Below are 23,058 nucleotides of genomic sequence, written 5' to 3' on the forward strand. Positions count from 1 at the left end.
TCAGTGCTGTCCTGCTCAGTACAAACTATCTCCTCCAGGCTCCAGGAGTCGAGGTAAGCCACAATTTGCCATCTGCTCCAAAGGGATCAGCTCCAGGATAATCACACCGCCCCCCCCACCAACATGGACACGTGTTGCAGTATTCTGCTGCTCATCCATCTAGCCCATTTCACCATGAGATGGCCAATCACAATCAAATTGTTGATGGATGCAGAAAAGTTCAATATCAGTTCCAGAATGTGCTTATTCACGAATGTGTATCGATATTTTTATCCTTCACAGAATGGTAATACTTTATTGTAGTTGGTATGTTGTACTCCTCTGCAGCAGACTCAGTGAGATTATTATTTTTTTTATCATTTTGGAGGAACAGATGTATAAAGTGCAACGAACAAAAAGGTGGCATTTTCATATATTTTTATCATAACAATAACCAACAAAACAATCCGTGTCTCAGATAGCTGTTATTTATTTTTTGGGGGGGGGACATTTTGCACTTAACACAGAACTCGAACACTGTTTAATCTAAACGGAACCATTTTACAGTCATCATATTAAGCGTCCGACAAATAAAACAAAACTTGAATGAAAATATTACACATAGGTAGCTAAAAAATCATTTCAAATGTACAACTGCAAATAAATAAGTGTTATAAATGCATCGTTATGGACAAAACATGGTATCAAATGAGTCATAAATAGTGTTATTGTACTTATAAGAGGACTGACACATCTTTTACACAGTCTAATTGTTCGCTGGAGACAAAACTAACAAACCAGATGAAGTCAATCCCAGCGATTCCAATATTGGCACCTCACGAGTGTGATTCTACTCCAACGGCGATGACACATTCTATAATGGACTTACGGTATCGTGTAATGAATATTGGATTTGATTTTGCCTGTACATGCATTGCACTAAGTGCAATTTGTCGCTTTCAGTAGACCGCAATAAATGTCCGAACAGGTTTCCTAAAAAATATTGTTTGGCATGACGGTAAAACGGATTACCTTCACTATACGAGTTGTCGTACGAGTTAAATGGTCAAGAGGAGTTGGTGGGCAGGAAGTGGAATAAAATTGACATTGTTTTGGGGAAACTTGGAAGCCTTGGTCGTTCGGGTCATTTTTATCAGAAGGGTTTCCACACAATACTGCTAGCACAAATCAGGAAATTGCTTCAACTGAGTGTAAGTGGTAAATATAACGCGGACGTGTGGAAAAAGGCCACTGGCAGTGACGTCACAAAACTGTGGTAGGTGTTATGGAGGTTTGGCCAGAATATAGTGTACAAGTTGGATATGTACAAAATAACAACAAAATCACACTTGAAATAAAATCGAAGAACATATTCCTCAAAAAAGGAAAGCAAAAATTAAAAAGAAAGAAAGAAAACGGTGGCCACCGAGGTCGTGTGAATTACACGTCAGGATTCACAGCAGGTAAAACAAACGAACAATTTCCGAAAACCGGTAAGGTTCTCACGAGAAATTAGTAGGATTTGGTACAAAAAGTAAACCACAGCAACCGGTAGAAACCTCTTGAGACGAAATTACAGTTCAAATAAAATGTCATAAGCACGAGTAGCTTTGAAATGATAACATTTGTTTCACGAAGTATTGCCTATTTTCAGCGAGTCATTTTTCGGAGTTTTATGGGGGTTGTCGCATGCACACAGAACTCACGCGTGCATGCAAGTTTCAAATATTTTGTACCATTTCCTGATAAATTCTCATGACATGATTTTCCCTTCATATATTTGCTGCTCTGTGGCCAGTTCTCCAAAAAAATATGGTGGTGAATGATGTCCAATAGAAGGGAATAAGGAGTCAATACGAGTGACCATTTGACAGTTTCAACAGGCAAACATGCAAAACATATGTCTTCACTTCTTTTCTTTTTTTTTTCTCTTCAATTGCAACGATGAAACAGACACTACGCTGGGGAAAAACTAAGATTTGAACTACCTTCAGTGTTTTACAGTGAGAAGTTGAACGGTTGAGGCCTACTTCTCTGGGTATATTCTCACACATTCAGTAGACATCTTTAAATTGGACACACATGAAGACAAAGTACAAGAAATCGTTCAGATGATCCCTTATCGCCAGAAGAGGTTTAGTCTTTCATCCAACGGTTTCTAGTCAACGGTCCTAAATGGTCCATGTGAGTGCAGGGAAAAAACAGAAAAAAAAATCACTGTAGTGATGATCAAGTTTTCTTCAAGCTGATGTTTGTGCCATCATTGCAGTCCCAGTTGAGCACACAAGGCAGAAGGTGCACACATCCAACCATAGGAGGAACGTGCACAAGATCCATCGGTGGTACCTACATCCGTCGCTGACTGACATTTACAGACCTTTCCTTTTTTTTCCTTTTTCCTAACAATGGGCAAAGTGTTGAACCCACTCTGTATTTTTTTTCGACTGGGAGCGGGGCGGTGCTACTGGATCTGACACGCCGTGGAGGGAGCGGCTTGACAGCACATGCAGGTGGGGTTGACCGCTTTGGGCGGGATTAGATCCAGGTCCTCGTCATCTGGGATCTCATCCAGTCGGTAGCCGTCCTTCAGGAGCTGGATGTTGAGGTCCTGGTTGATTTGCTGCAGTAGACACAAGTGGGACTTGAACCATGTTTTGTCAAAGAGAATGAAAGCGATTCGGTGCCTTGACAAAGAAATGTGCATGGGAGCTTTGGAAGTCATGAAGTGTGGTAAGAAGAAGGACGGAGAAGTAGAAAGGAACAGTGGTAGACAAATACGCTGTATCCCACCACCCCCAGCTAGTCGGGTCGGTGGAACCGGTAAAGGGCTGAAGAGATGATGGGATCTGATGACCGGGTGGCGATGTCACCAAATGATGCGGCTAACACGGTGACACTACATGAACTCAAGTATAATGTGTGTATAGATACCTGGTCCCTCAGACATCTCACCTCGGCTGAGGAGTATCCCGATGATGAATACCTGGACATGTCGAAGTCGTCGTCGCTGAAAACCAAAGATTGGTTTTAAAATGTTTGCTTGCTCTCCATTAAAGAAGACTGAAGGCTTAATGTTACGTGTAGAAGGTACGGCGTTCTCAGACAATAAAATGGATTGAGTTTGTTTTTCAGAAGGTTATAGAGAAAACAGGACCAGTCTTGGAAATATTTACTGACGCACCCTCAAGTTCTCTCAAGTTGGAGCAAAGTGAGAAAACAAGACAAAGCGCTCCAGACCTGTGTGGATGCAGGCCCTCCCTCTGAGCTGCTTTTCCATCTCCAAATCCTCACCCCGCTATCCTCTAATCCTGAACCCTGAGAGAGGCTTTGCCCCATTTTCTGTGGATCCGACTGTCCCACCTCTCTCAAGTGGCTTTACCGACACGTTGAAAGCAACAACATCTTAATTCCCTCTTAAATTTGTCAATGCTGACATTTATATGACTAGAAGGTGAAGGGAATAATCGGTGCATACCTGTCAGTGTCCAGTGCTACGAGGGGCTTCTCATCTGGGCTCTGGTCTAATGAGGAGTAGCCTTTATTTGGCACAACCAACCTGCAGGCAAGCAAACAGCACGTTTATTTGTGTTCTTCTGTGGCCATTCTATTTATTGTACTCAGACAGCCAAGGGAAAATACAATTAATGAACACTATGACTGCTCCACTTCCTGTAAATCCTCGGTCATTATGAACACAGAACATTTGCATGCCACAAATCACCATTGTGTACTTTCAAACAGCTGCTTTTAGGTGTATGTTTATTTTTCCAGTATCTGGGCATTCAATTCAGTTCCAAAAAGGAAGTGAAGCATTCTAACATGATCAGTCTGCCTCAGAGAATTTGGCATCACGCCATTCGATAGCCTTTCATATATTTCCACTAATCCACCAGGGAGTGGGATTAGACAGAACCTGTTGTCGATAGTGTGATAGTTTTATGCGCTGACTCTCAGCTCAACATTTACTCACACGGAACACAAAAAGCTGGATGCAAACCTATTACGTGCTTGTGCGCTGTAGCTGTTATTTATTCTGGAGTGAATGGGAAGGAAGTTGTTACCTTGTCCTAGCATTCTTCTTAGGTTGTTGATTGACGGGACTGGCCACAGTGCCGTTTTTCACTGAACCCTTTCTGGCGAGGTCTCTCTGTTTCTCTAGGCAACCACACGATGCGAGGTCATCAGTAAGAGTGACAATTAATGGCGGCTTAATCGCTTGTAAAGATGGCTGAATGGATATCCAACGCAATGGTAACAAAAACTAATAACTTGGGAAGTCAGACGAGTCCTAGTAATGATTCCAAATGATGATTTGCACTGTGTGGTTATTGATACCTATTTGGACTTGCAGCGGCGAGGGTTTGTAGTTCATAGCCACTGTCTCTCCTTTGGCATCAGGGTCAGCTTCTGAGTGGGAGGAGGCTGCCGGATCCTAGAAAAATGATGGCGGAGTGAAGTATCCTGCTTTATTGTACGAGCACGCACATTTCAGAACATTCTGATGCAGCCTTCCACCAACACAAACATTGGTCCGGATGGTATAAAGCAAAATCAGCTTTCCTCAGATGCCATTGGTGTCCAACACCGCAGCACTAATTGCCGGAGGACAACTTTGGCCGCGTGGTGTGCGCCATCAATAGGCCCGAGTGTTCTGCTGCCTGCACACTCCTGGCTCTAGTACTTTCTCCGTGAGCGCTGATGGCATGGCGGAGAGGAGGCCGTGGGAGAACAGAGGGGGCTCCTGTTGCAGCTGAGGCGTCAACAGATTGGGAGAGGGGAGCGGGGTCACCCTTGGCGTGGCCTGCTCACAGAGTTGCACATTATGCTCATTCTAAAGCCTTCCACTGTTGCAACAGCAGGGGTTCCAAAGATCATTTGCATACCGCAAACAACACTGGAAGCCTCACGACATTCAGGAGTCATCACAGCTTTTCTTTTCTTTTGAATTGAAAAATAAACCAACGTCTGCTGGGATTACAGCCACTTTGAAACGGAAATGACACAATCTCCTCATGTATCGGTTTCATTACCGGGATCTTGCTTTACTGGTCTTCCACAAGGCTGCTGACACAGCATCAAGTCCACCGAGATAGGAGGATTACACATCATGGCTTCCCAGCAGCCTATGGGAGTGAGGCTTGACTAATCTGACCATGAATAGTAAATGTACTACATTATACTACGACAGTTTCCGTCCCATGCTTATGGATTTCATAGATGCAACATTTACTAAAATTGCTATAACATTGGCATATCCTGAAGATATACTCACTGTGTGTGTTTGTGTGTGCGCGTGCCCGTATGAGTGCGTATGTGTGTAGCAGATGTGAAGTTGACTCAGTCAGAATGATAATGACGTGTTTAGCATTACAAAGGCCGTGCCATATGTACCACTAACAATCAGATAGGGTAGGGATGTAAACTGAGGGACTACCTTATAAAATAACAAAAAATGCTCCGTTTGAAGAGTAACAAGCTACATGCAGTGCTTTACATCCCACACATTTTTGGAAGTATTTTTGCCTTAGTAAAGGTTGGGAAGATCTGCCCAACAGAACAGCGATCAGATTCTTGTGACTTCCTTCCTGTTACTAAATGAGATTTGTCATGTGACATATTTAAAAATGGAAACGTGGGCAGCACGGTCGCCAGCAGTCTGGAACAGAGCGCCTCTTCATCATGTGGGCTTGCACCCAAATAACACGTCACCAAATGATGAAATGTGGGCGCAGGCCATCAACAATGATGGACCAGCGTTGTTTTCAAAGACGCGATTTATGCCACGCTTAAGGATGAGCTCGGAACATACGTTGTTTACTCGTTCGTTGTCATCCAAGGAGGGGCGAGACTTGGCAGCGATGCTCTTATTCGTTTATCAATCTGACGTTATCGTTTCTCCCATCCCAAATACAACCGGAGATAAGCTGCAGCAGCGGTCGGATCGAAAGCTAGCATGAATATAATGCAAAAGACACAACTCGACAAGAACGTTTCCGATCGTATTCAATGGGCCGATTAGCATAAAGATGAGCTTTTGCTCGCTTACCAAAGGCTGCGTCTCTCCGTTGACAGGAGGCACTTGGAACCTGTCGATTTCTTCCATCATTTTTGCACAAACGTTTTTTTTGTCACGGATCAGTATTAAAGATAAATAACGGTGTGTGTCTAAGTGTCCCGATTTGAGATGCTCCGTTGCAGCATTATAGCGGCTCGTTTTCCTCCATCCCGACAGAGGTGACTCGACAGCAAAACAGCAGCACCGCCTAACTTCCGGGTTGTTTAAATATTCATGAGGATCCCACCCTATCAGGGACAAGTGCGCAGTGAATCCAAATGTCTCGGCGATATTATCTCTATTATTGTTTTTCTTTATTTGTTTGTTTATTTTAAATCTCTTTTACAATTTATAACTAAAGTAAATTAAAAATCCATATCTAATTGACACATCTATCAACGACAGAGGAAGAGGATTCGTAAATATCAGAAAATAAATAACATTGTTACAACAGATTTGATGTGGAACAACATTGCTTGTTACAACACAATTAGTGTAGATGTGCACTTATTGTGTTTGCTACAATGAAAAAGCTCAAATGTGCAGAAATGCATGACAGAACCATGGTTATTTTGAGGATAACTTGCTTAACCTTTAAGTGGGTCAAGCAGGGGAATTATCCACGGGTGGCAGTAATGCACACTGAGTTGTTTGCGAGCTGCCAGAGAGACACTCGAAGAAGCTCTATTGGGACCGGAGGTCGTCTTGGCAACCGGTATACAGCAGGCAAGCCAAGCCTGGCTTCACCTGGTGGAACTTTCCTCTAAAGTTTTGTCCAAGGTTGACTCTTTTGGAGATGCCAACCGATAATGTTGCAGCACCTGGGAAAAAGGTAAGGGAAATGTACAAAGAAAGAAAAAAGAAATACCAGCTTAGTTGATAAAGAGTGAAGTTACTAAGTAACAGTGTAATTGTATTAACATACTTTTATTTGTATATTGTGCAAATTATAATATTTGTAATCACATTATTTTTCATTTTACACCTCATCAGAAGGTACCTGTTGCAAAGTTACAAAAAGCTACCAATAAGAGAAAGGTGAGTCATCTAAAACACATATACTTCTTAAATTAAATCTATGAAAGTAAATGATGGGGAAAAAAATATTTCATTGCAGGATGAAGAAGATGACTATGGTGATTATGGCTGGGAAGAAAGGACTCATGGCAAACCTGTTAAACCCGCTGATCAACTGGATCTCACTGATGCTGTAAGAGAGTTAACATGTATACAATAAATAAAATTAAATGGCATTTTAACATCATATTTAACTTCATATTTTACCCAGGATTCCATGAGCTCTGTTTATTTCTGTGTAGGAGTTGAATGAGGAAGTCACAAGGATTCTGACAGCAAAAAATCCACACGCGCCACAAAACATTGTCCGATACAGCTTCAAGGTCAGACAGACACTACAGCAGACAATACCAGAATAGAATGGCTCTTCTTATTTTGCTTACTTTATGTTATGTTTCCAGGAAGGTGCTTTCAAGCTGACCAGTGTTGTTGATCAGCTGGCTGTTCACTTTGTCTTGGATGGTTGTCTCATACATCAGGACTCTGATGAGGCTCGCAGGCTGGCAGCCAGTGAAGACCTCTCTGAAGGTGCTCAAGAAAATCTTTTTGTCAATTCGGGTGTTATTACAACTGCAGGCGATGCTCCTTATGTTTGTGCAGAGCGCTTTATTGACTACTGTAGTTCATATGTTCTGCCATCAGGTGTCACTATCAACATGTTGTGAAATTTAAAAGAGAAATGCGTTTCATGTATGATTTTGTTTTTGACTCTGTGCAGCAACAGTTGATACCGGAACAGAACCGGATGAGGAGAAACCTGAAACATTGGTAAAATAAAAAAATATTTGAATAAATATGTATATTTTTAACTTTTGGTTCTAGTAATTTTGGGATCTATAATTGTGGTGAAGTAAACTGTAATTTCTTTGTTGGTTTTCTATATAGGATACATCTGGTGATGGAGGTGAAGAAGAGGATGCTGGAGAAGATGACAGACCAGACAGTGCTTCTTCCAAAACAAAGGATCAGAAGCTAAAATGTACAAACCAGTTCAATTTCATCGAAAGAGCTTCCCAAACACTCAATAATGCAATGCGGGTAGGAATTTAAAAACAAAATCGTCTCTGACAATGAAAGATAATGTAAAATGTAGCCAGCATGCTTCAAGACTTCAAGTTGTGTTTCCATGCAGGACAGAAGCTGCCAGACCGTACCACCTCCACGCTGCAATTATTCGGCCAGCGCTAATCAGGTCATACATTTTCCGACTTCAATCTGCAGCAGACGATGTTCTCAAACACTCACCTTTTCTTTTGTCTGTTCAGTGGGAGATATATGATGCGTACACGGAGGAGCTGCAGAAACAAGAAATGAAGAAAGAGAAGCAGAGAGCCTTTCAAACAAAGAAAGATGGGGACCAAAACAAAAAGAAGATTGTGAATGACACTCCGGTAACTCAATTTATTTTCTCTACATCTACTGTATATCCATCTATACTTATTAATTAATATATCCCTCGATTAACTATTTTTCTGTAACGGTCAGGCTAATTTTTATTTGCCAGTCAAGTGTGTTTTTATATCAGCAGAGTGACGACATCACCCAAATGGCCACGGCAGTCACACTATTGGAAAGAATGGTCAATCAGAATACATGTCATGAAATAGCGCAAGGTGCGTTTATTCTTTCACACATTGCAATATGTCACACTGCTACTAAAACGTTATCTTCTTCGTTATGTCCTTTCAGATTTCAAGTTTTTTGAGGACGCGGCAGATGAATTTCGAGACCAGGAGGGCACTCTTCTCCCCTTGTGGAAGTTCCAGTACGACAAAGCCAAAATGATGTGTGTCACGGCACTCTCCTGGTCAGTTTACTCACCAACACGTCAAACAGATGACGAAGCAAGATGAATCACCAATGCACCTTATTCCACAGGAATGAGAAATATCCTGACCTTTTTGGTGTGGGATTGGGATCTTGTAAGTCGGTGACACGAGCGAATCGATACTCTGACTTTCTGAGAAGCGTACGTATGACTCAAGGGACGTTTCATCTTTCCCGTCTATTGACAGATGACTTCAGCAAACAGGGCCGCGGGATGCTCCTCTTCTACACGTTGAAGAACTCCACATTCCCCGAGTACATTTTCCCGACAAGTACCGGCGTCCTGAGCCTGGATATTCATAAGCGACATTCCTATCTGGTGGCTGTGGGTTTTTATGATGGATGCGTGTGTGTGTACAACTTGAAGAAGAAAAGCGTGGAAGCTGAATACAAGAGCAATGCTAAAACTGGCAAGCACACTGATCCTGTCTGGCAGGTGAGCTATATCATATCCAAAAAGGTCAATCGGTAAAAAGAAAATGCATAGATATATAATGTACGGTATTTTGTGATGACTTTTCGATCAGGTACGATGGCAGAGCGACGACATGGACAAAAACCACAATTTCTATTCTGTGTCCTCTGATGGCCGTGTTGTGTCTTGGACACTCATCAAGGTGTGCTTAAGTTTTTATTCAGTTTGAATAATATCTGATGCAAATTGGCTTAGATGAACTCATGATCTGATCCTAGTCTTTGTTTCTTGTTTTAAACCGATGTTAGTTTGTTAAGTTTCTATGCGCCATGTTCTTCTGCTCATTATAACCCAATGTGCTGTTTCAAAAGTGTGAATTCAATTTGAAATCCCTCATCCCTGTTCAAAATGTTGATTGCTCATTGAAATTGAATGAGTCTGCATTAAAGCACTTCATTAGACCGTAGGGCCTCTTTTCTTTTTTTATGACAACTGAGCCAATAAATGTTTTTTGCAATGTGTGCAAGTGTTCACAATGATTTTGCATGTCTGCAGAATGAACTAGTCTTCTCTGACACTATCAGGCTCATGCTGGATGATGCTGTGTTCGATGGTCCTGAGGGAATTCGGGGGCGTAGCGCCGGTGAGATTTTACACTCTTGATATGGTAACTTAGCGGGGCTTGTTTTTTTCTAAATCACAGAATGCTTTATGTTCATTAGTCAGGTCATTGTGGACTGCACATTTAAGTGCTGAAATAAATCACATCATTCTTGTCTACAGTTGGCGGAACATCCTTTGATTTTCACAAACAGAACGAGTCTCTTTTCGTCGTTGGCACCGAGGAGGGTAAAATACACAAGGTGTGTTGAAATTCATTGCAGCATCCGAGATTTGGCTGTGGGTGAAGTGCCAATGGTTTGAAATACAGCAGTTGTGCACACAAGCCATAAAGCTGATTTAGTTGGAGAGTATGCACTTTCTTTGGCACCGCTCTCAGATTTGCAATCCTAACTGTGAAGTTCTTAAAATTAGACTTTTTTTACAATTCTGTTTTCAGCTATCTTTTGTATATGGTAGCTTGTCTCTTTGGAATTACGGGATTTATTCTGGCAACTGGTGATGCGTAGTTCTCACAGTCTCGCACTATTTGTTCTACAGTAAATTTTGTTTTCCATTCCCCAGTGCTCCAAGAATTATTCAAGCCAGTTCCTTGAGACTTACATTGCCCACAACATGGCAGTGGACGCACTCAAGTGGAATCCTTACCACCCAAAGGTTTTCATCTCTTGCAGCTCGGATTGGACCATCAAGATCTGGGACCATACTGTCAAGTAAGATGGATGAAAGATTCCAAAATCAGCGAAGCTGTATTTTTTTAAATGCATCTGTCATTAGCATCATATAAATTGGGCAAGCCAGAAAAAATGAGTGAAAGCAGATTTGTTAAAAATCTTTCATTCTCAGCTGGGATCACAAGGATTCTGATTCTTCTCATTGTTGCTCAATATATATATTATAAAGACAGATTAAGTTTGTAATGATTACCTGATTATTTTCTTCAGCACTGCCATGTTAACATTTGAGCTCAGTGCTCCAGTTGGAGATGTGGCATGGGCGCCGTACTCCTCCACTGTCTTTGCTGCCGTCACCACAGAAGGATTGGTAAGAATCATTCCAAAGCATCAATCTGAGATGAATATAACATTTTAGCCAGTCAGTCACCAAGTCATTCTTGGTTTGGTTGCCATTACCAAACATCTCCAAAAGTAAATATCCAACACAATTAAAAAGATGTGAAGATAAAACTGTAGTGGATGAAGGTCATTTTCACTGAAACATTGGACTCTCCCTTTTGAGCTGTTCCTCAAGTATAAAGGCCAGGCTGATATTGAGAAATTGAACAGTTCAGATTGTGTTCTCAAGATCTAATCCAGTGATTAGATTTGTAAATGTCATTTTCTGATCGAAATGTCACCCGTAAATCCATTAAGAATGAACTGGCCGCACAATCATTCTCTTGGCTGGAATTGAGAAGATTAGCTTGGGAAGATTTTGCTGAAAAGAAAAATAATAGAAGCCCATCCTTTACTTTCGAGAAATTCCATCATTTTAAGTTGCAAGCGCATAATGTCACCATATTCATGCATGACATTTGTCATTTCCTATGACATCACCTTGACTCATTCGGACTGATAGTTTCTGTGATTATATGTGTTTGTGAGGATAACAGCTTGTCTGCTGGCCTGAGACGTGAGAAAAAAATGCGTTCTGGCAACACAACTCGGTTCCTTTTCTTTTTTGTGTTGTTTTTGGCAGATTTCACATCACAGCTGACAGATGTGGAATTGTCACAATAAAATATCAGTGGGCCCAAGTGAGATTGTTCTGAAAATCCCGTTTCAGTTCATTTCCTTTTGGGTATCCTCAAGTTAAAAGAAAATGGATGCAATCACGTCACTGACCTTTAAACAATTCTTAGAAGACGTTACTAGAAAGGCACACATGAATTCACAGCTAAAGGGACACAAGTGATGACTGTGTGTGTAGTCAGTACTCACATCTCGTTCGCAGGCAAGTGACCCAGGCGCAATCATTCATCTGCTAGCTTGAAGGAGTGGGCCGCAGAGTTCACATTTTATGTCGTGTCGTCCACCTCAGATACTCTTGAGTCGTCTTTCATCCAGACTTGACAATTCAGTTGATTTCCGTCCGTATTGTTACGCTGTACAAACAGCTGGAGGAGGCGCAGTAAAAAAAAAAAGAATCATGGTGGTAGTCATTCTTTTCAGAACATAGGAGTAAAACTCCAAAGGCTAAGAAGATACTATATCAATGAGTCATTCACAATTGCATTGTCATTTTTGTTTTCATGATAGCTTTCAATCATTTTGCGTTATTGCGCAATACTGTTCTCATCATGTTTCAGGTCCATGTTTTTGACCTGAGCATCAACAAGTATCAGGCCATCTGCCGGCAGCCCGTGGTGGCAAAAAATAAGAGCAAACTGACTCACATTGAGTTTAATCCCGTCCATCCAATCATCATTGTGGGAGATGACCGAGGCTCCGTCATCACCCTCAAACTGTCCCCGAACCTCCGCAAGAAACCAAAGGTAACACTCAAAGAAAGACAAGAACAAGTGGTGCAATGGAAATAGATTCAATTATAATAATCCTAATGTATGTTCAATCTTACAGCACATTGTAGGCCATACTCATAAACTGTTCTCCTAAGCATCAAATACAGAATAGACACACACACAGGCCCATGGCACATCATTATTGACTACAGTCCTTGAGAATACATTTGGGGCCTAATTATAAAGTTCAGCACGGCTAACAATGCTCTCAGACCTCAGCATGGCAACCGGCCTTGAGACACAAGCACCCACTACAAATATTATTAACAATATGCTAAAAACCTTGACCGAGCGGCCCTTCAGAAATAAAACGGAAAATCAACATTGGAAAAATTCAGGTTATTCAGGCAAAGTGTGTGTCATTCAGACGCAATTATTTGAGGTTTAAACGGAGGAGATAATGAAAGAAAATGGGATTTAAATGAAGTTTGCAAAGTGTCTTTTATAATCTAATTATCTGATGTAGTAAACTAAGCTGGAGGGCTGAAGTCACCGCCAATGTTGTTCACAATGTAACGTGCGTCACATTCGAATTTGTAAGGATACTGTCATGCTGTGACGAGGGTAATTTGAAAGAAGCAAAAACAAATATTGGTAGAATATTGGAGCAAATATACACTGTGCGTGTGTGTACATAGCGATGTTGTCATGCCAACCAAGGCAGAAATTATAATCAATATTTTACAAATCCGTTTTTGATATGCGTTGTAGGTCTTGTGTTTTTTTTTTCATTGTTTCCAATACACTGACTACAACCAACTTAACTGGGTATGTCATCTTCTGGTGTTTACTTAGAAAAGGCCATGTGTGTGTGTGTTTGCAGGGAAAGAAAGGTCAAGAGCTGCCCGAAGGTCCTGAAGTGGAAGTGGCCAAAATGGAGAACCTACTCAATCTACTGAGGGACTCAGAGCAAAGCAGTGTGAAGTGACCTTCATGGTTTCCTGGGAAAGGTTCATTCAGTGAGTGTCAACACTTATCACTTTTGTTCCTGAGGGCAATTGTTGGTTTGTCTCTTTGTGAAATGGGGAAAATAATAGATTTTTTTCCACAAATGTCATTTAAATGATGCTGTGGAATTCTTGTGATTAAATTGAAACGTTTATAAGAAATTAATGATAGGGGCAAATAAGATTAGAAATGCTAGATGAATCAGAATGAGATTTTTTTTTTTCGTCATCGAAGAAATGACTCAGATTCAATTATAAAATACATTTATTTATCTACTTGTTACATTACACAGGCAACACAGTGGACTGCAGTGCACTTGAGCAGTGATTCACAAAAGGCAATTCCGTATATATTGTTATGTGTGGGAGAGCATTCTTCTAAGTGAGCATCAAAACAAATTCAAGATCTTCAGAACAAAACCAGGACAAATTATATGATTGACTTGCACGTGCAGTCCTGGGCAACATTCCAGTCAATACCCAAGAGTCTTTAGACTTCAATGTAGAGCTTGGCTTTGAGTCACCATGCTGCGGCTTGGTTATGACGCTCTTGTTCGGTGAAGCACCACTCAATGTCCTCCTGACATCTTGCCGTGGACACATGCAAGCACTCTGTCCATTAGCTGTGATTTGTTCGTTCCGCTGCTCGGATTTTGTGGAAGAAGGATGCTCGTTCGTGTTGCTTTGACACCGTGAAACCTGCTCTCTCGCTGTGTTTACTGTTTTGTTCTGTTTGTTTGACCGCGGCCACATTATAAAGACAAATCTATTTAGGATGCTTGGCAGCTAGTAAAAGGAAGCAAGCCTATATAAGTAGATGTTTTCTCATTCAGGTTAGAGTCAGTGGGACTTTGTGCAAGGTAGAAGCAGATGATATTGTGAGGAAAAGAGTACTCGGGCACCCCAACATCGTTCTTCAGTTTCCTTTCTATGGCACACTGTCTGACAAAATACTCATTCATTTCAAATGATCTTTGCCAATGTGCCAAAAATTGTATTTACCGTAAGTCCGGGCCGGACTTTGGACACGCCTGCTGCCGTGGCTCAATATTGGTCCCTATATAAGGCGCACCTGATTATAAAGCGCACTGTCGGCTTTTGAGAAAATTGGAGGTTTTTAGGTGCGCCTTATAGTGCGGAAAATACGGTACTTTTAAAAGTAGAGGTGGTCATTGATGTTGAAGAAGACACGGATATAGTGTGGCCTCTTCAAGCGTTATGTAACAGCTCCCGTAAGGAGTTCTGGCACACAGATTGCTTGGATTTATGAGTGACAATGGCGCACACGTCCCCGTTGTCAGCAATATGCTGAGATGAAATGACGGGATATATTTAGAAACCACCTACAGCATTCATTTCCCTCACTTTGTGTGTATTAAACGTCGACTTCTATACATCGGAGCTATTTGTTGGTGGTTTTAAATTCACAAAGGCATGCCTAATTATTGCTTTCCCCAATCGAGTTCGGGTGCTTCCTGGCACTTTTTCCTCATTGCTACATAAGACTCCTCCTACTGCAGTCAGGAAGTCAGGAGGTACTTTTCATTTAGAGGCCTGCCTTCTCCCTCACTGGGAGACAGAACCATCAGTCTGTCTGGGCTGGAAGGGACCCTGCATGCTCGATAAATGACAAGACACAAGAGGAGGAGGAAGAGGGCAGCAAATGCGTTACACACAATGGCCACCAATGCTGCTGTGGACAGTGCTGCCACACTCTCTTTAGATTCCATTGTAGGATCCATAAGTCTTCATGAAGCAGCCAGTTGTGATTGTTTGTTATCTGCAGGGTTCATTGTCCACATTTGATATGCTAATAAACAAAATAAAGTAATTGTTCTTCCAGGCAGGGCATTTTACTTCCACTTGATTGACAAGGTTCGAGATTTCAAATGTTTGCTGGTATGGCCGACTGCGCAGAGGCTCAATCGAAATACGGCAGCGGATGATTGCCAGTGTCTGAAAGTGATGGAAAAACATTAAGCAATCAGAATTAGGCTGGTATAGAATGACACATACCTGGAATGCTATTTCAGGAAGTCGGTAAAATGGGAATAGTGTCACTGGAGAGAGAAAGCAAATTGAGCAGAAAATGAGATGGCAAATTTGTGCTCTTTGCTTGATATTAAATTATGGAATAAAAAAAACCCAAATAGCAAATGCTCCTTTTATATTCTGCAGAGACTGCATGACTTGGTTTGCTTAAAACGTCTGCAGGTGTGAATTTCATCTTCATAGACCAAACTTGTCGGTCTTGCTTGAATAAATTAAGTTTATCTAACCTAAGTAAATCAAATCCTCGTTATTCAGTTAAATCAACCTCAATTAATTACAATGACCCAACTTGACTACATTTAGCGAGACCGTTCATCATTGAAAGAGATTTTCTTTTCCCCCCAGCATGACTCCACTATATCTTCCACATCACTATCTTGGGAGGAGTAATAACCAGACACAAGCAGAACAAATATTTTTTTTTTCTTCTAATTTTAGCAACCTGAACAGCTGAGTGAAATAGCTGTGGGTGCCACTGCCAACCACATGACGCTTTGAGTCAAGTATGCGTTTGTTATTATCGTGTTTTGTAGTAAGGCCATCGCTTCAATTCAGTGCTGAAATTGGGACTGGCCTAAATTGGAATTAAATTTGCACTGACTCCAGTTACAGCACCCTATACAAACATCTCAAAATGTTAATGAAAGTCAAACTGATTAGGAACTTTACCCCAAATCTGGTGTCATTATTTTACATGTGTTCTCAGCAGAGCAATTTGGTGTGAATTGTCATTAAAGTTATATTAAAAACAAATCAGGAGGCCTGCCTAATTGCCCGAGATAATTGGTTTTTGTCTGATAGTGACAAAACATGTTAACAGTAATTAGGCAAACCACTCGAGCCAAGAAAAAAGATCAAGTTTGCTCTAAATTCATGAGGGCCACTCACTCTGTAAGAAAATGTTCCAGCTACTCACTCCCATGAAAAGCATATTAGAAAGACGCATCCCCAATGGTCCATCAAAAATGATTTAAATGAAAAAATATTTTTTGCTGCAGATCATGCATCTTTTTTCCTTCTATTTGATCAAAAGCTAACTGCATATTTGTATAATAGTTGCTTACTTACCGAGCAGGCTCTTCTGAATGAACATGCAGCTTTTGCTTATGTTTCACTGGCCACCGTGTGTTCACGTGGATCCAAGTGCTCTTCGCCAGATTCTCATGCTCTTTCCGTTTGTGTGCTGCCCGCCCCCCATCTCCATCTGTTCATCAAACACAATCAAAGATGAGGCAGCATCGCTCGAGGAGTTGTGTGATGGCAGAGACGGACGGAGAGCATGGCAGAGAGAGAGAGAAAGCGAGAGAATGGGAAGCGGAGGCGGGGCTGAGTTAGAGTTAGTGGGTGTCAGCAGTGATATCAAGCGCAAAAGAGAAGGGGAACAGTTTGAATGCAATTACATCAGGATCCTGCTGCAGCAGTTGTTATGGCCAACAAGCACATTGCAGTGCAGAGGGCTGACAAAACAAGTTCAGCACAGCGGAGCATGTCTTTAGGGAAAACTGCAATTAGTGATGATTTGGATCTATATTTAAGACATACAAACACAACAAAGCTAAGAACTCATGATAATAAACACTTCTCTTCCTCAAGACAAAAAGAAGCTGATAAAAACTGCAAGCAGGTCACCCCAGTCACCATCTATCCATTTTCTACAGTCCTCCTCGGGAAGCGAGGAACTATCCCAACTGACTTCCAGAAAGGGAAAGCAGCCTACACCCTGTGCTGATCACTCCTCAATCATTGGGCACGTAGAGTCAGACTCATTCTGTCAGTGAATAGGAGCGTAACCCACGCTGTCAGACAAGTTGGACAGCATGAGTGGCCCCTGACTCATGCATTCCTAATCACTAATCCCTCACAAACCTGACACATCAGATGGATGGTGTCTAAAAATGTGAATAATCTGCAAAAGATGAGCTATTATGTCCAATGATAACTTCTATTTGTGTAGTTTGACAACAAAAAAGACAACAACAGAATGCAATTGTATAAAAGTTTGCATCATTGATGATGATTTGTATCGAGGTCACCAGCGCAGAACGCAGCGGTTATGTTTTCGGGTCACTTTTCTGCTTCGTAATCACACCAAATTATCCAGCAGGTCATGAAGGAGCAAAGCAGTCCCAGACCATTGGATTGCTAACACCATTTCTGACTGTGTTTATTTTACACCAAATGTAAGAGTGCAAAATAGATAAATAAATAAAATCCAAAATGAAATACACTAAATTGTGTCTGTATAAAATTCTGCCATTTTCTATAAAATGAACTGTGGCGGAAAAAATGCAGGCAAAAAAATGCATCGAACATGAATATTTTGCAGTATTAAAAAAGAATTGGCACTGTAAAATGAATATGATGACACAGCATACAGTATGGTAGTGCAATAAATAAAAGGTTATCCTTTATTTTATAGCTCGACTGTACCGTGGCCCTGGGGCCTACTGTACACTTCGATGAAGGGAGCGAGCGCCCTCCACTGGTAGATAAACACAGCCCTGCAAGCCACTGCATTGCATCTTCTGCCAAAATCATTTCCAGAAAAAACAAGACCTTACTAACATTACACTATACCAGCAACTTAAGTCAGAAGTTATACCATTGGGGAGAAATTAGAAGTATCAAATAAAAAAATATACAAATTGTTTTCACGTGAAATACTTTATTGTGCTGTTAAGGCTCAAGTTCTCTTAGCAGACTGAGAAGCTTCTCCATCTTCGCTACTTCTGCCTCAGGGCCTTCAACCAAATCGCGACCTTTCTTCCCCTACACATGCACAAGCACACACAGCCAAATAGACATATACAAATCGTAACACAACGTCACTTTTTTTTTTTTTTTATTCTGATATGGCACTTTACCTTTGGTTTCTTGCGGAGGTTCGGAGACAGTTTGAGGCTGATAACAATGCCTCTGTCATCACCAACTATGATGACGGGATTGACAGGGTTAAACTCAATGTGAGTCAGCCTAGTCTTCTTTTTATTGACCACCGGCTGCTGGCAGATAGCCTGATACTTGTTGATGGCGAGGTCAAAAACATGAACCTGAAAAATAATATCAGAGTACTTAGCGTGCTGAACAAACAACATCCATATTGTGTGTTTAATTAAGCGGGGTGACGTTAACCTTTAGAATCTGCGTCCAAATCGTGCAGCTAAATTTTGTGGTACACTCGTGAGGTCTGATGGAGTGGTTTCAAGTCATTCAGTGAGCATGTGCTCTTCATGGACTGTATGTGTGGGTGGGTCAGATGACCCCCGTGTCAAATGTGTTCCCGCTATCTGTGACGGGCCCGCTGCACACAAAGAATGTACTGTGTTTTGTAGAGTACAGCCGAGCACAGACGGCAGCTTGTCCAACTCTGAAACGATGTTGATGTTGTTGTTTGAGGTGAGAGGCGGAGCCATGCTAAAGCGTCCCTTCATCGCAGCCGTACCGCGCACAAAACGGTATAGTTTCAAATGACTCTTACCAAACCATCTGTGGTGACACCAGCAAAGACAGTAGAGGAATACGGCGCCCAGTCCACATCCCCAACTGGTGTATTCAATTCAAATGCGAACATTGGGACGCTGGAAAAGGAAAGAAAGCCAAGGTTCACTCCCTTCCATGAAAACTTCCATACTAAGTATCACAAATAAACTATAAACAGTGTCAATTGAAAGTTCCAAATATAATGTAGCATGTCATCATTCGTGAAACAACCTGTAATCCATGTCCCAGAGCTTCACAGTCCAATCCGAACTGCAGGAGATGAAAACCTTTGGGTGGTAAGGATTCCACTTCACCCTATCCACTGCCATGTTGTGAGCCTGGTATGTCTTGAGGTACTGGCTTGAGTAATTTTTGGAGCACTAGATGATGAGAGAATGATGACAAAGGGAATGTTGGATACTGCTTTTACTATACTGGAAAGGGAAGCCATGAAAAGATACGTATTGTTATCAATCCACCAAAGACACAACAGCTCTAAATATGTTGAAGAAAAACTCTATTTAAGTAATTTAAGGTTGAGTATCGCCATTTTTTTACTCTACAGTCCTGGTTGCAGTGACAAAGCCCACACTCAGAAGACTAAATCAACTTTATGGCCTTTAGGCACAGCTGCTGTATTTCAGACATCTGACAGTTCATCTCAGCCAAATCTCAGTGGGTGGAATGATTCCTCCCAGCCTACCTTGTGTATTTTTCCTTCCTGAGTGCCAACTACGAAGAGATCGTCAATCTGTGGGTGAAAGTCAAAGGATGTGCCACTAGCTGCAGACAAGAAGTATATGAGGCTTAAAAGAGCAATCCACGTGACAGCCAACAAATGGAAAGCTAATTCAACTTTGAGGAAAAATTGTGATTGCTACAATGTCTAGAACACTTTCAAAGTCACACAAAAAGTGAAAACTCACCGTTGGTAAGATCCTGAATGCCTTCTAGCCCATCAGACACAGTGTAATCTAGTGCTAGTCTGATAGCATCGGTGAAGACAAGCTCGTTCTGTGGACATTTAAATACATTGTGATGCACTTTAATGTCTTAATCCAGTTTTGTATAAATGCATGTGTATGCATTGTATAAATGCATATGTATACGTATATATATATATATATGCATGTATCATAGAATTTCAAATTCAGTTCAATATTTTTTCCAGTAATTTCTCTAACCTTACTGAGCGTCCATGACACAACTCGGCCATCCGATGACACTGAATAAAAATTGAGGCTCTTGTCATTCTGCCAGCGAACCTGATTTAAAAAAAAACCAAATGGCTGAATGACTATTGAAACAACTAACCAAACTTTTTGTGAGTTTGCATTTTTGATGCACTTCCCCTACCTGCCACACGGGGTCAGTGTGCATGCCATTGTTAATGGTGCTCTTGTACTGAGGGTCCTGTCCTTTGTTTTTCAAGTTGTACACACACACGCATCCATCATGGAAACCGACTGCCACAAGGTAGGAATGCTGCTTATGGATATCGAGGGTCATGACCCCAGACCCTGTCGGGAAGATGTACTCGGGGTAGGTAGAATTCTTCAACGTGTAGAAGAGGAGCATCCCGCGGCCTTGTTTGCTGAAGTCATCTGCCGTTGGAATGGATAGAAGTTGTCTTAATTGAAGTATGATTTAAAGATGTAAGTAACTTTCCTAGATTTTTTTCTTTGTCCCAATTTTGTTTTTCTCTCTAGCACGGATGGTTTTCATAATGATAGAACATTTGTGTGAAGGCCTTCGCCTTCACACAATTAGCAATGATATAATTTGGAAATATTCATATTTAGTCACATGTATGAATTTTGCAACAATGTCATAGCTATCAATTTCAAAACCTGGTGAAATCCGTATTTCTAGGTCAAACTTTAAAACAAAAAGACCCTCAGTGTGGGAAAATGTGTTAAGGGACACAAAATTCCATCTCTGATTACAATTTGCTGCTAACCAGAGTTGTTTTTTTCACCTCAATATTTCTTCTAGACTTACATGATCCCAGTCCCACACCGAAAAAATCTGGATACACGAAATTCCTACGGAAGAAGGTATATTATTAGTCCTCTTGAGTAAAGTGCTTACAGTAAAGTGCTTGATGATGTGAATGAGCAAACCTACCAGCAGAAGGCAGTGACGCACATCATTCTGGCTTTGTTATACTGGAACTTCCACAGTGGGAGAACAGTACCCTCCTGCTCCCTAAATTCATCAGCCGCATCCTCAAAGTATTTGAAATCTGAAAGGAAATACAAGGCGAGAAGAAATAATAGTATTTACGTATTTAGTAACGTCCATAGACAAAAAGAATAAACAGTGAACACCTTGTGCAACTTCATTAAATGTGTTCTGATTGACCATCCGCTCTAATAGCATGGCTGATTTGGCTACTTGGGTGATGTCATCACTCTGTAGAAATAAAAGACAGACCAAAATGGACGATAAACAGATTGCAATCAGGTCCAATGCATAGTTGGTGTGACTCACCGGTGTCTCAATGAGTATCTTTTTGTTGATGTCATTGTCCTTATTGTTTTCTCTTTTCTGCAGCTCTTCCATGTAAACGTCATATATGTCCCACTGCAAAGGCCAAACAAGAAACATCCCAATATTCCAAAAGTGAGTATTTCTAAACAACTCAGATGTATGAAATATCTTTTAAATGAAAAACAATCGGAGAATTCTCAACCTGGCAAGCGTTTGCAATGTAGTTGCGGCGTGGAGGAGGAATAGTTTGGATACTTCGACCCTGCAGGAAAATATGAACGGACCTTAATTGTGCAATCGATAGTTTTATGTACTATAACAAACCCGCAGGTTTGAAAAGTTAGATAACTGTTGGGAAATAAAGTGTTAATCAAATGAATTGTCCTTTCTATACCTGCAGTGGATTATTGAGGGTTTGAGAGGCTCTTTCGATAAAGTTGAACTGGTTGGTAACTTTTGGCTCTGCTGGTATGTCGTCTTCTACGGCCTCCTCTTCCTCGCCTCCATCGCCATCCGCATCGCCATCGCCAGATCCTTCCTGTACGGACAATCAACAAAGTTTGACCGAGCATCTTTAAGAGGACATTATTGAGAGATTAAAAAGTGAATTGAAGATACTTGACATCTGCAACCCAACAAGAACGAGTACTTCAGATCACATGACGCCTTACCTCATCAGCAGAATCTTCTCCTTCCTCTCCCGTTGCTGGAAAATCAGCAAATCATTTAATATAAATACATCAAGACATTATCACGGTACGCCGCTAATGGAATTTCCCACCGTCTTCGGTGAGTTCCTCAGGGGTTGTCACACGAGTTTCATCAATGTCTTGATGTTCGAGACAGCCCTCCAAGACAAAGTGAACCGCCAAGTGATTTACAGCCGTGGTCAGCTTGTAAGCAGCCTCCTGGAAAAGCGGCGATGAGACGATGGTGATGACCATGAAGGATAGAAAAGTAGACACGATAAAGTCACAAGAACCCTTACATGAAATTTGTAGTGGGCAAGATTTTGCGGGGCATGTGGATTTTTTGCTGTCAGAGTCCTTATTAGTTCCTCTTTCAGCTCCTGTCAGGAGAGAGGGGAAAAAAAAAAAAGCCAGGAAAATTCAGTACATACTAGACTTGAGTAAATTTGCTCGTACAAGTGATAAACTGGTCTTACAGCTTCCGTGAGTTCCAATTGATCTGGAGGCTTAATAAGTTTCCCCGGATCTTCATCTTCCTGAAATACATAAGTGATCAAATTGTTCAATATTTTTGTCGATGGCTTGAAATGTTAGTTGTGTTGTCAACAATGATAATCATCTGCAATGCATGCAACTCACCTTTTTCCTGTTTGATTTGAACGACTTGGCAGGGTGCTTCGGTCATGGCAGCACATTGCGAAAAACATCGAAAAAGACGGTTAGGAGTAGTGTTACAATTAGTCTATTTGTTTTCATTGACACTTTTAAAGGAGAGCATGTTAAAAGTCAAATAGAACTTCAAATAGACAGTATGGTCATCTGAAAAAAAGGCCACCACTTACTTGATCTTTGCTCATCTTTTCCTATCTGTATTTTTCCGCAAATGTACCACAGCCCGTGAT

The 23,058-nt window shown here is 41.3% G+C and overlaps 3 protein-coding genes and 1 long non-coding RNA gene across 8 annotated transcripts; 1 reads left to right on the forward strand and 3 right to left on the reverse strand.

Moving 5' to 3' along the window:
• Positions 1–1,889: 1,889 nt before the first annotated feature.
• On the reverse strand, positions 1,890–6,247 carry fam219aa (family with sequence similarity 219 member Aa). 2 transcript variants are annotated; one of them, XM_061292056.1, is made up of 6 exons: positions 6,026–6,247; positions 4,315–4,411; positions 4,041–4,134; positions 3,455–3,535; positions 2,932–2,986; positions 1,890–2,599 (listed from the first exon to the last, which is right to left on the reverse strand). In XM_061292056.1, exons 1-6 carry the CDS (start codon positions 6,083–6,085, stop codon positions 2,441–2,443), a joined length of 546 nt encoding a protein of 181 aa, XP_061148040.1. In that variant the 5' UTR covers positions 6,086–6,247; the 3' UTR covers positions 1,890–2,440. The 2 variants fall into 2 exon arrangements, with proteins under 2 accessions (XP_061148040.1, XP_061148039.1); XM_061292055.1 differs by having other exon boundaries at positions 2,911–2,986.
• A 227-nt stretch (positions 6,248–6,474) lies between these two features.
• On the forward strand, positions 6,475–17,647 carry dnai1.2 (dynein, axonemal, intermediate chain 1, paralog 2). 3 transcript variants are annotated; one of them, XM_061291214.1, is made up of 21 exons: positions 6,475–6,866; positions 7,028–7,072; positions 7,152–7,244; positions 7,354–7,434; positions 7,513–7,639; positions 7,830–7,879; positions 7,997–8,149; positions 8,244–8,303; positions 8,377–8,502; positions 8,637–8,724; positions 8,801–8,918; positions 8,990–9,033; positions 9,127–9,374; positions 9,466–9,555; positions 9,909–9,996; positions 10,137–10,216; positions 10,539–10,687; positions 10,919–11,018; positions 12,283–12,468; positions 13,319–13,454; positions 17,088–17,647. In XM_061291214.1, exons 1-20 carry the CDS (start codon positions 6,831–6,833, stop codon positions 13,421–13,423), a joined length of 2,067 nt encoding a protein of 688 aa, XP_061147198.1. In that variant the 5' UTR covers positions 6,475–6,830; the 3' UTR covers positions 13,424–13,454; positions 17,088–17,647. The 3 variants fall into 3 exon arrangements, with proteins under 3 accessions (XP_061147198.1, XP_061147197.1, XP_061147200.1); XM_061291213.1 differs by lacking the exon at positions 17,088–17,647 and having other exon boundaries at positions 13,319–15,034; XM_061291216.1 differs by lacking the exon at positions 17,088–17,647 and having other exon boundaries at positions 8,640–8,724; positions 13,319–15,034.
• On the reverse strand, positions 15,259–17,114 carry LOC133162200 (uncharacterized). 2 transcript variants are annotated; one of them, XR_009716195.1, is made up of 4 exons: positions 16,895–17,114; positions 16,563–16,698; positions 15,459–15,502; positions 15,259–15,398 (listed from the first exon to the last, which is right to left on the reverse strand). It is a non-coding gene; the product is annotated as an uncharacterized LOC133162200 (long non-coding RNA). The 2 variants fall into 2 exon arrangements; XR_009716194.1 differs by lacking the exon at positions 16,895–17,114 and having other exon boundaries at positions 16,563–16,825.
• Positions 17,648–18,000: 353 nt separating the features above from the next.
• On the reverse strand, positions 18,001–23,013 carry LOC133162388 (dynein axonemal intermediate chain 1-like). The gene is made up of 20 exons (XM_061291540.1): positions 22,999–23,013; positions 22,796–22,831; positions 22,633–22,692; positions 22,456–22,536; positions 22,249–22,375; positions 22,139–22,173; positions 21,862–22,005; positions 21,670–21,729; positions 21,468–21,560; positions 21,305–21,389; positions 21,102–21,219; positions 20,976–21,019; positions 20,331–20,578; positions 20,159–20,239; positions 19,901–19,988; positions 19,678–19,757; positions 19,206–19,354; positions 18,973–19,072; positions 18,359–18,544; positions 18,001–18,263 (listed from the first exon to the last, which is right to left on the reverse strand). The coding sequence occupies exons 1-20, from the start codon at positions 23,011–23,013 to the stop codon at positions 18,171–18,173; spliced, it is 1,923 nt and encodes a 640-aa protein (XP_061147524.1). The 3' UTR covers positions 18,001–18,170.
• Positions 23,014–23,058: the final 45 nt, after the last annotated feature.

Source organism: Syngnathus typhle, linkage group LG11, assembly GCF_033458585.1.
Source record: "Syngnathus typhle isolate RoL2023-S1 ecotype Sweden linkage group LG11, RoL_Styp_1.0, whole genome shotgun sequence".
Lineage (NCBI taxonomy): Eukaryota > Metazoa > Chordata > Actinopteri > Syngnathiformes > Syngnathidae > Syngnathus > Syngnathus typhle.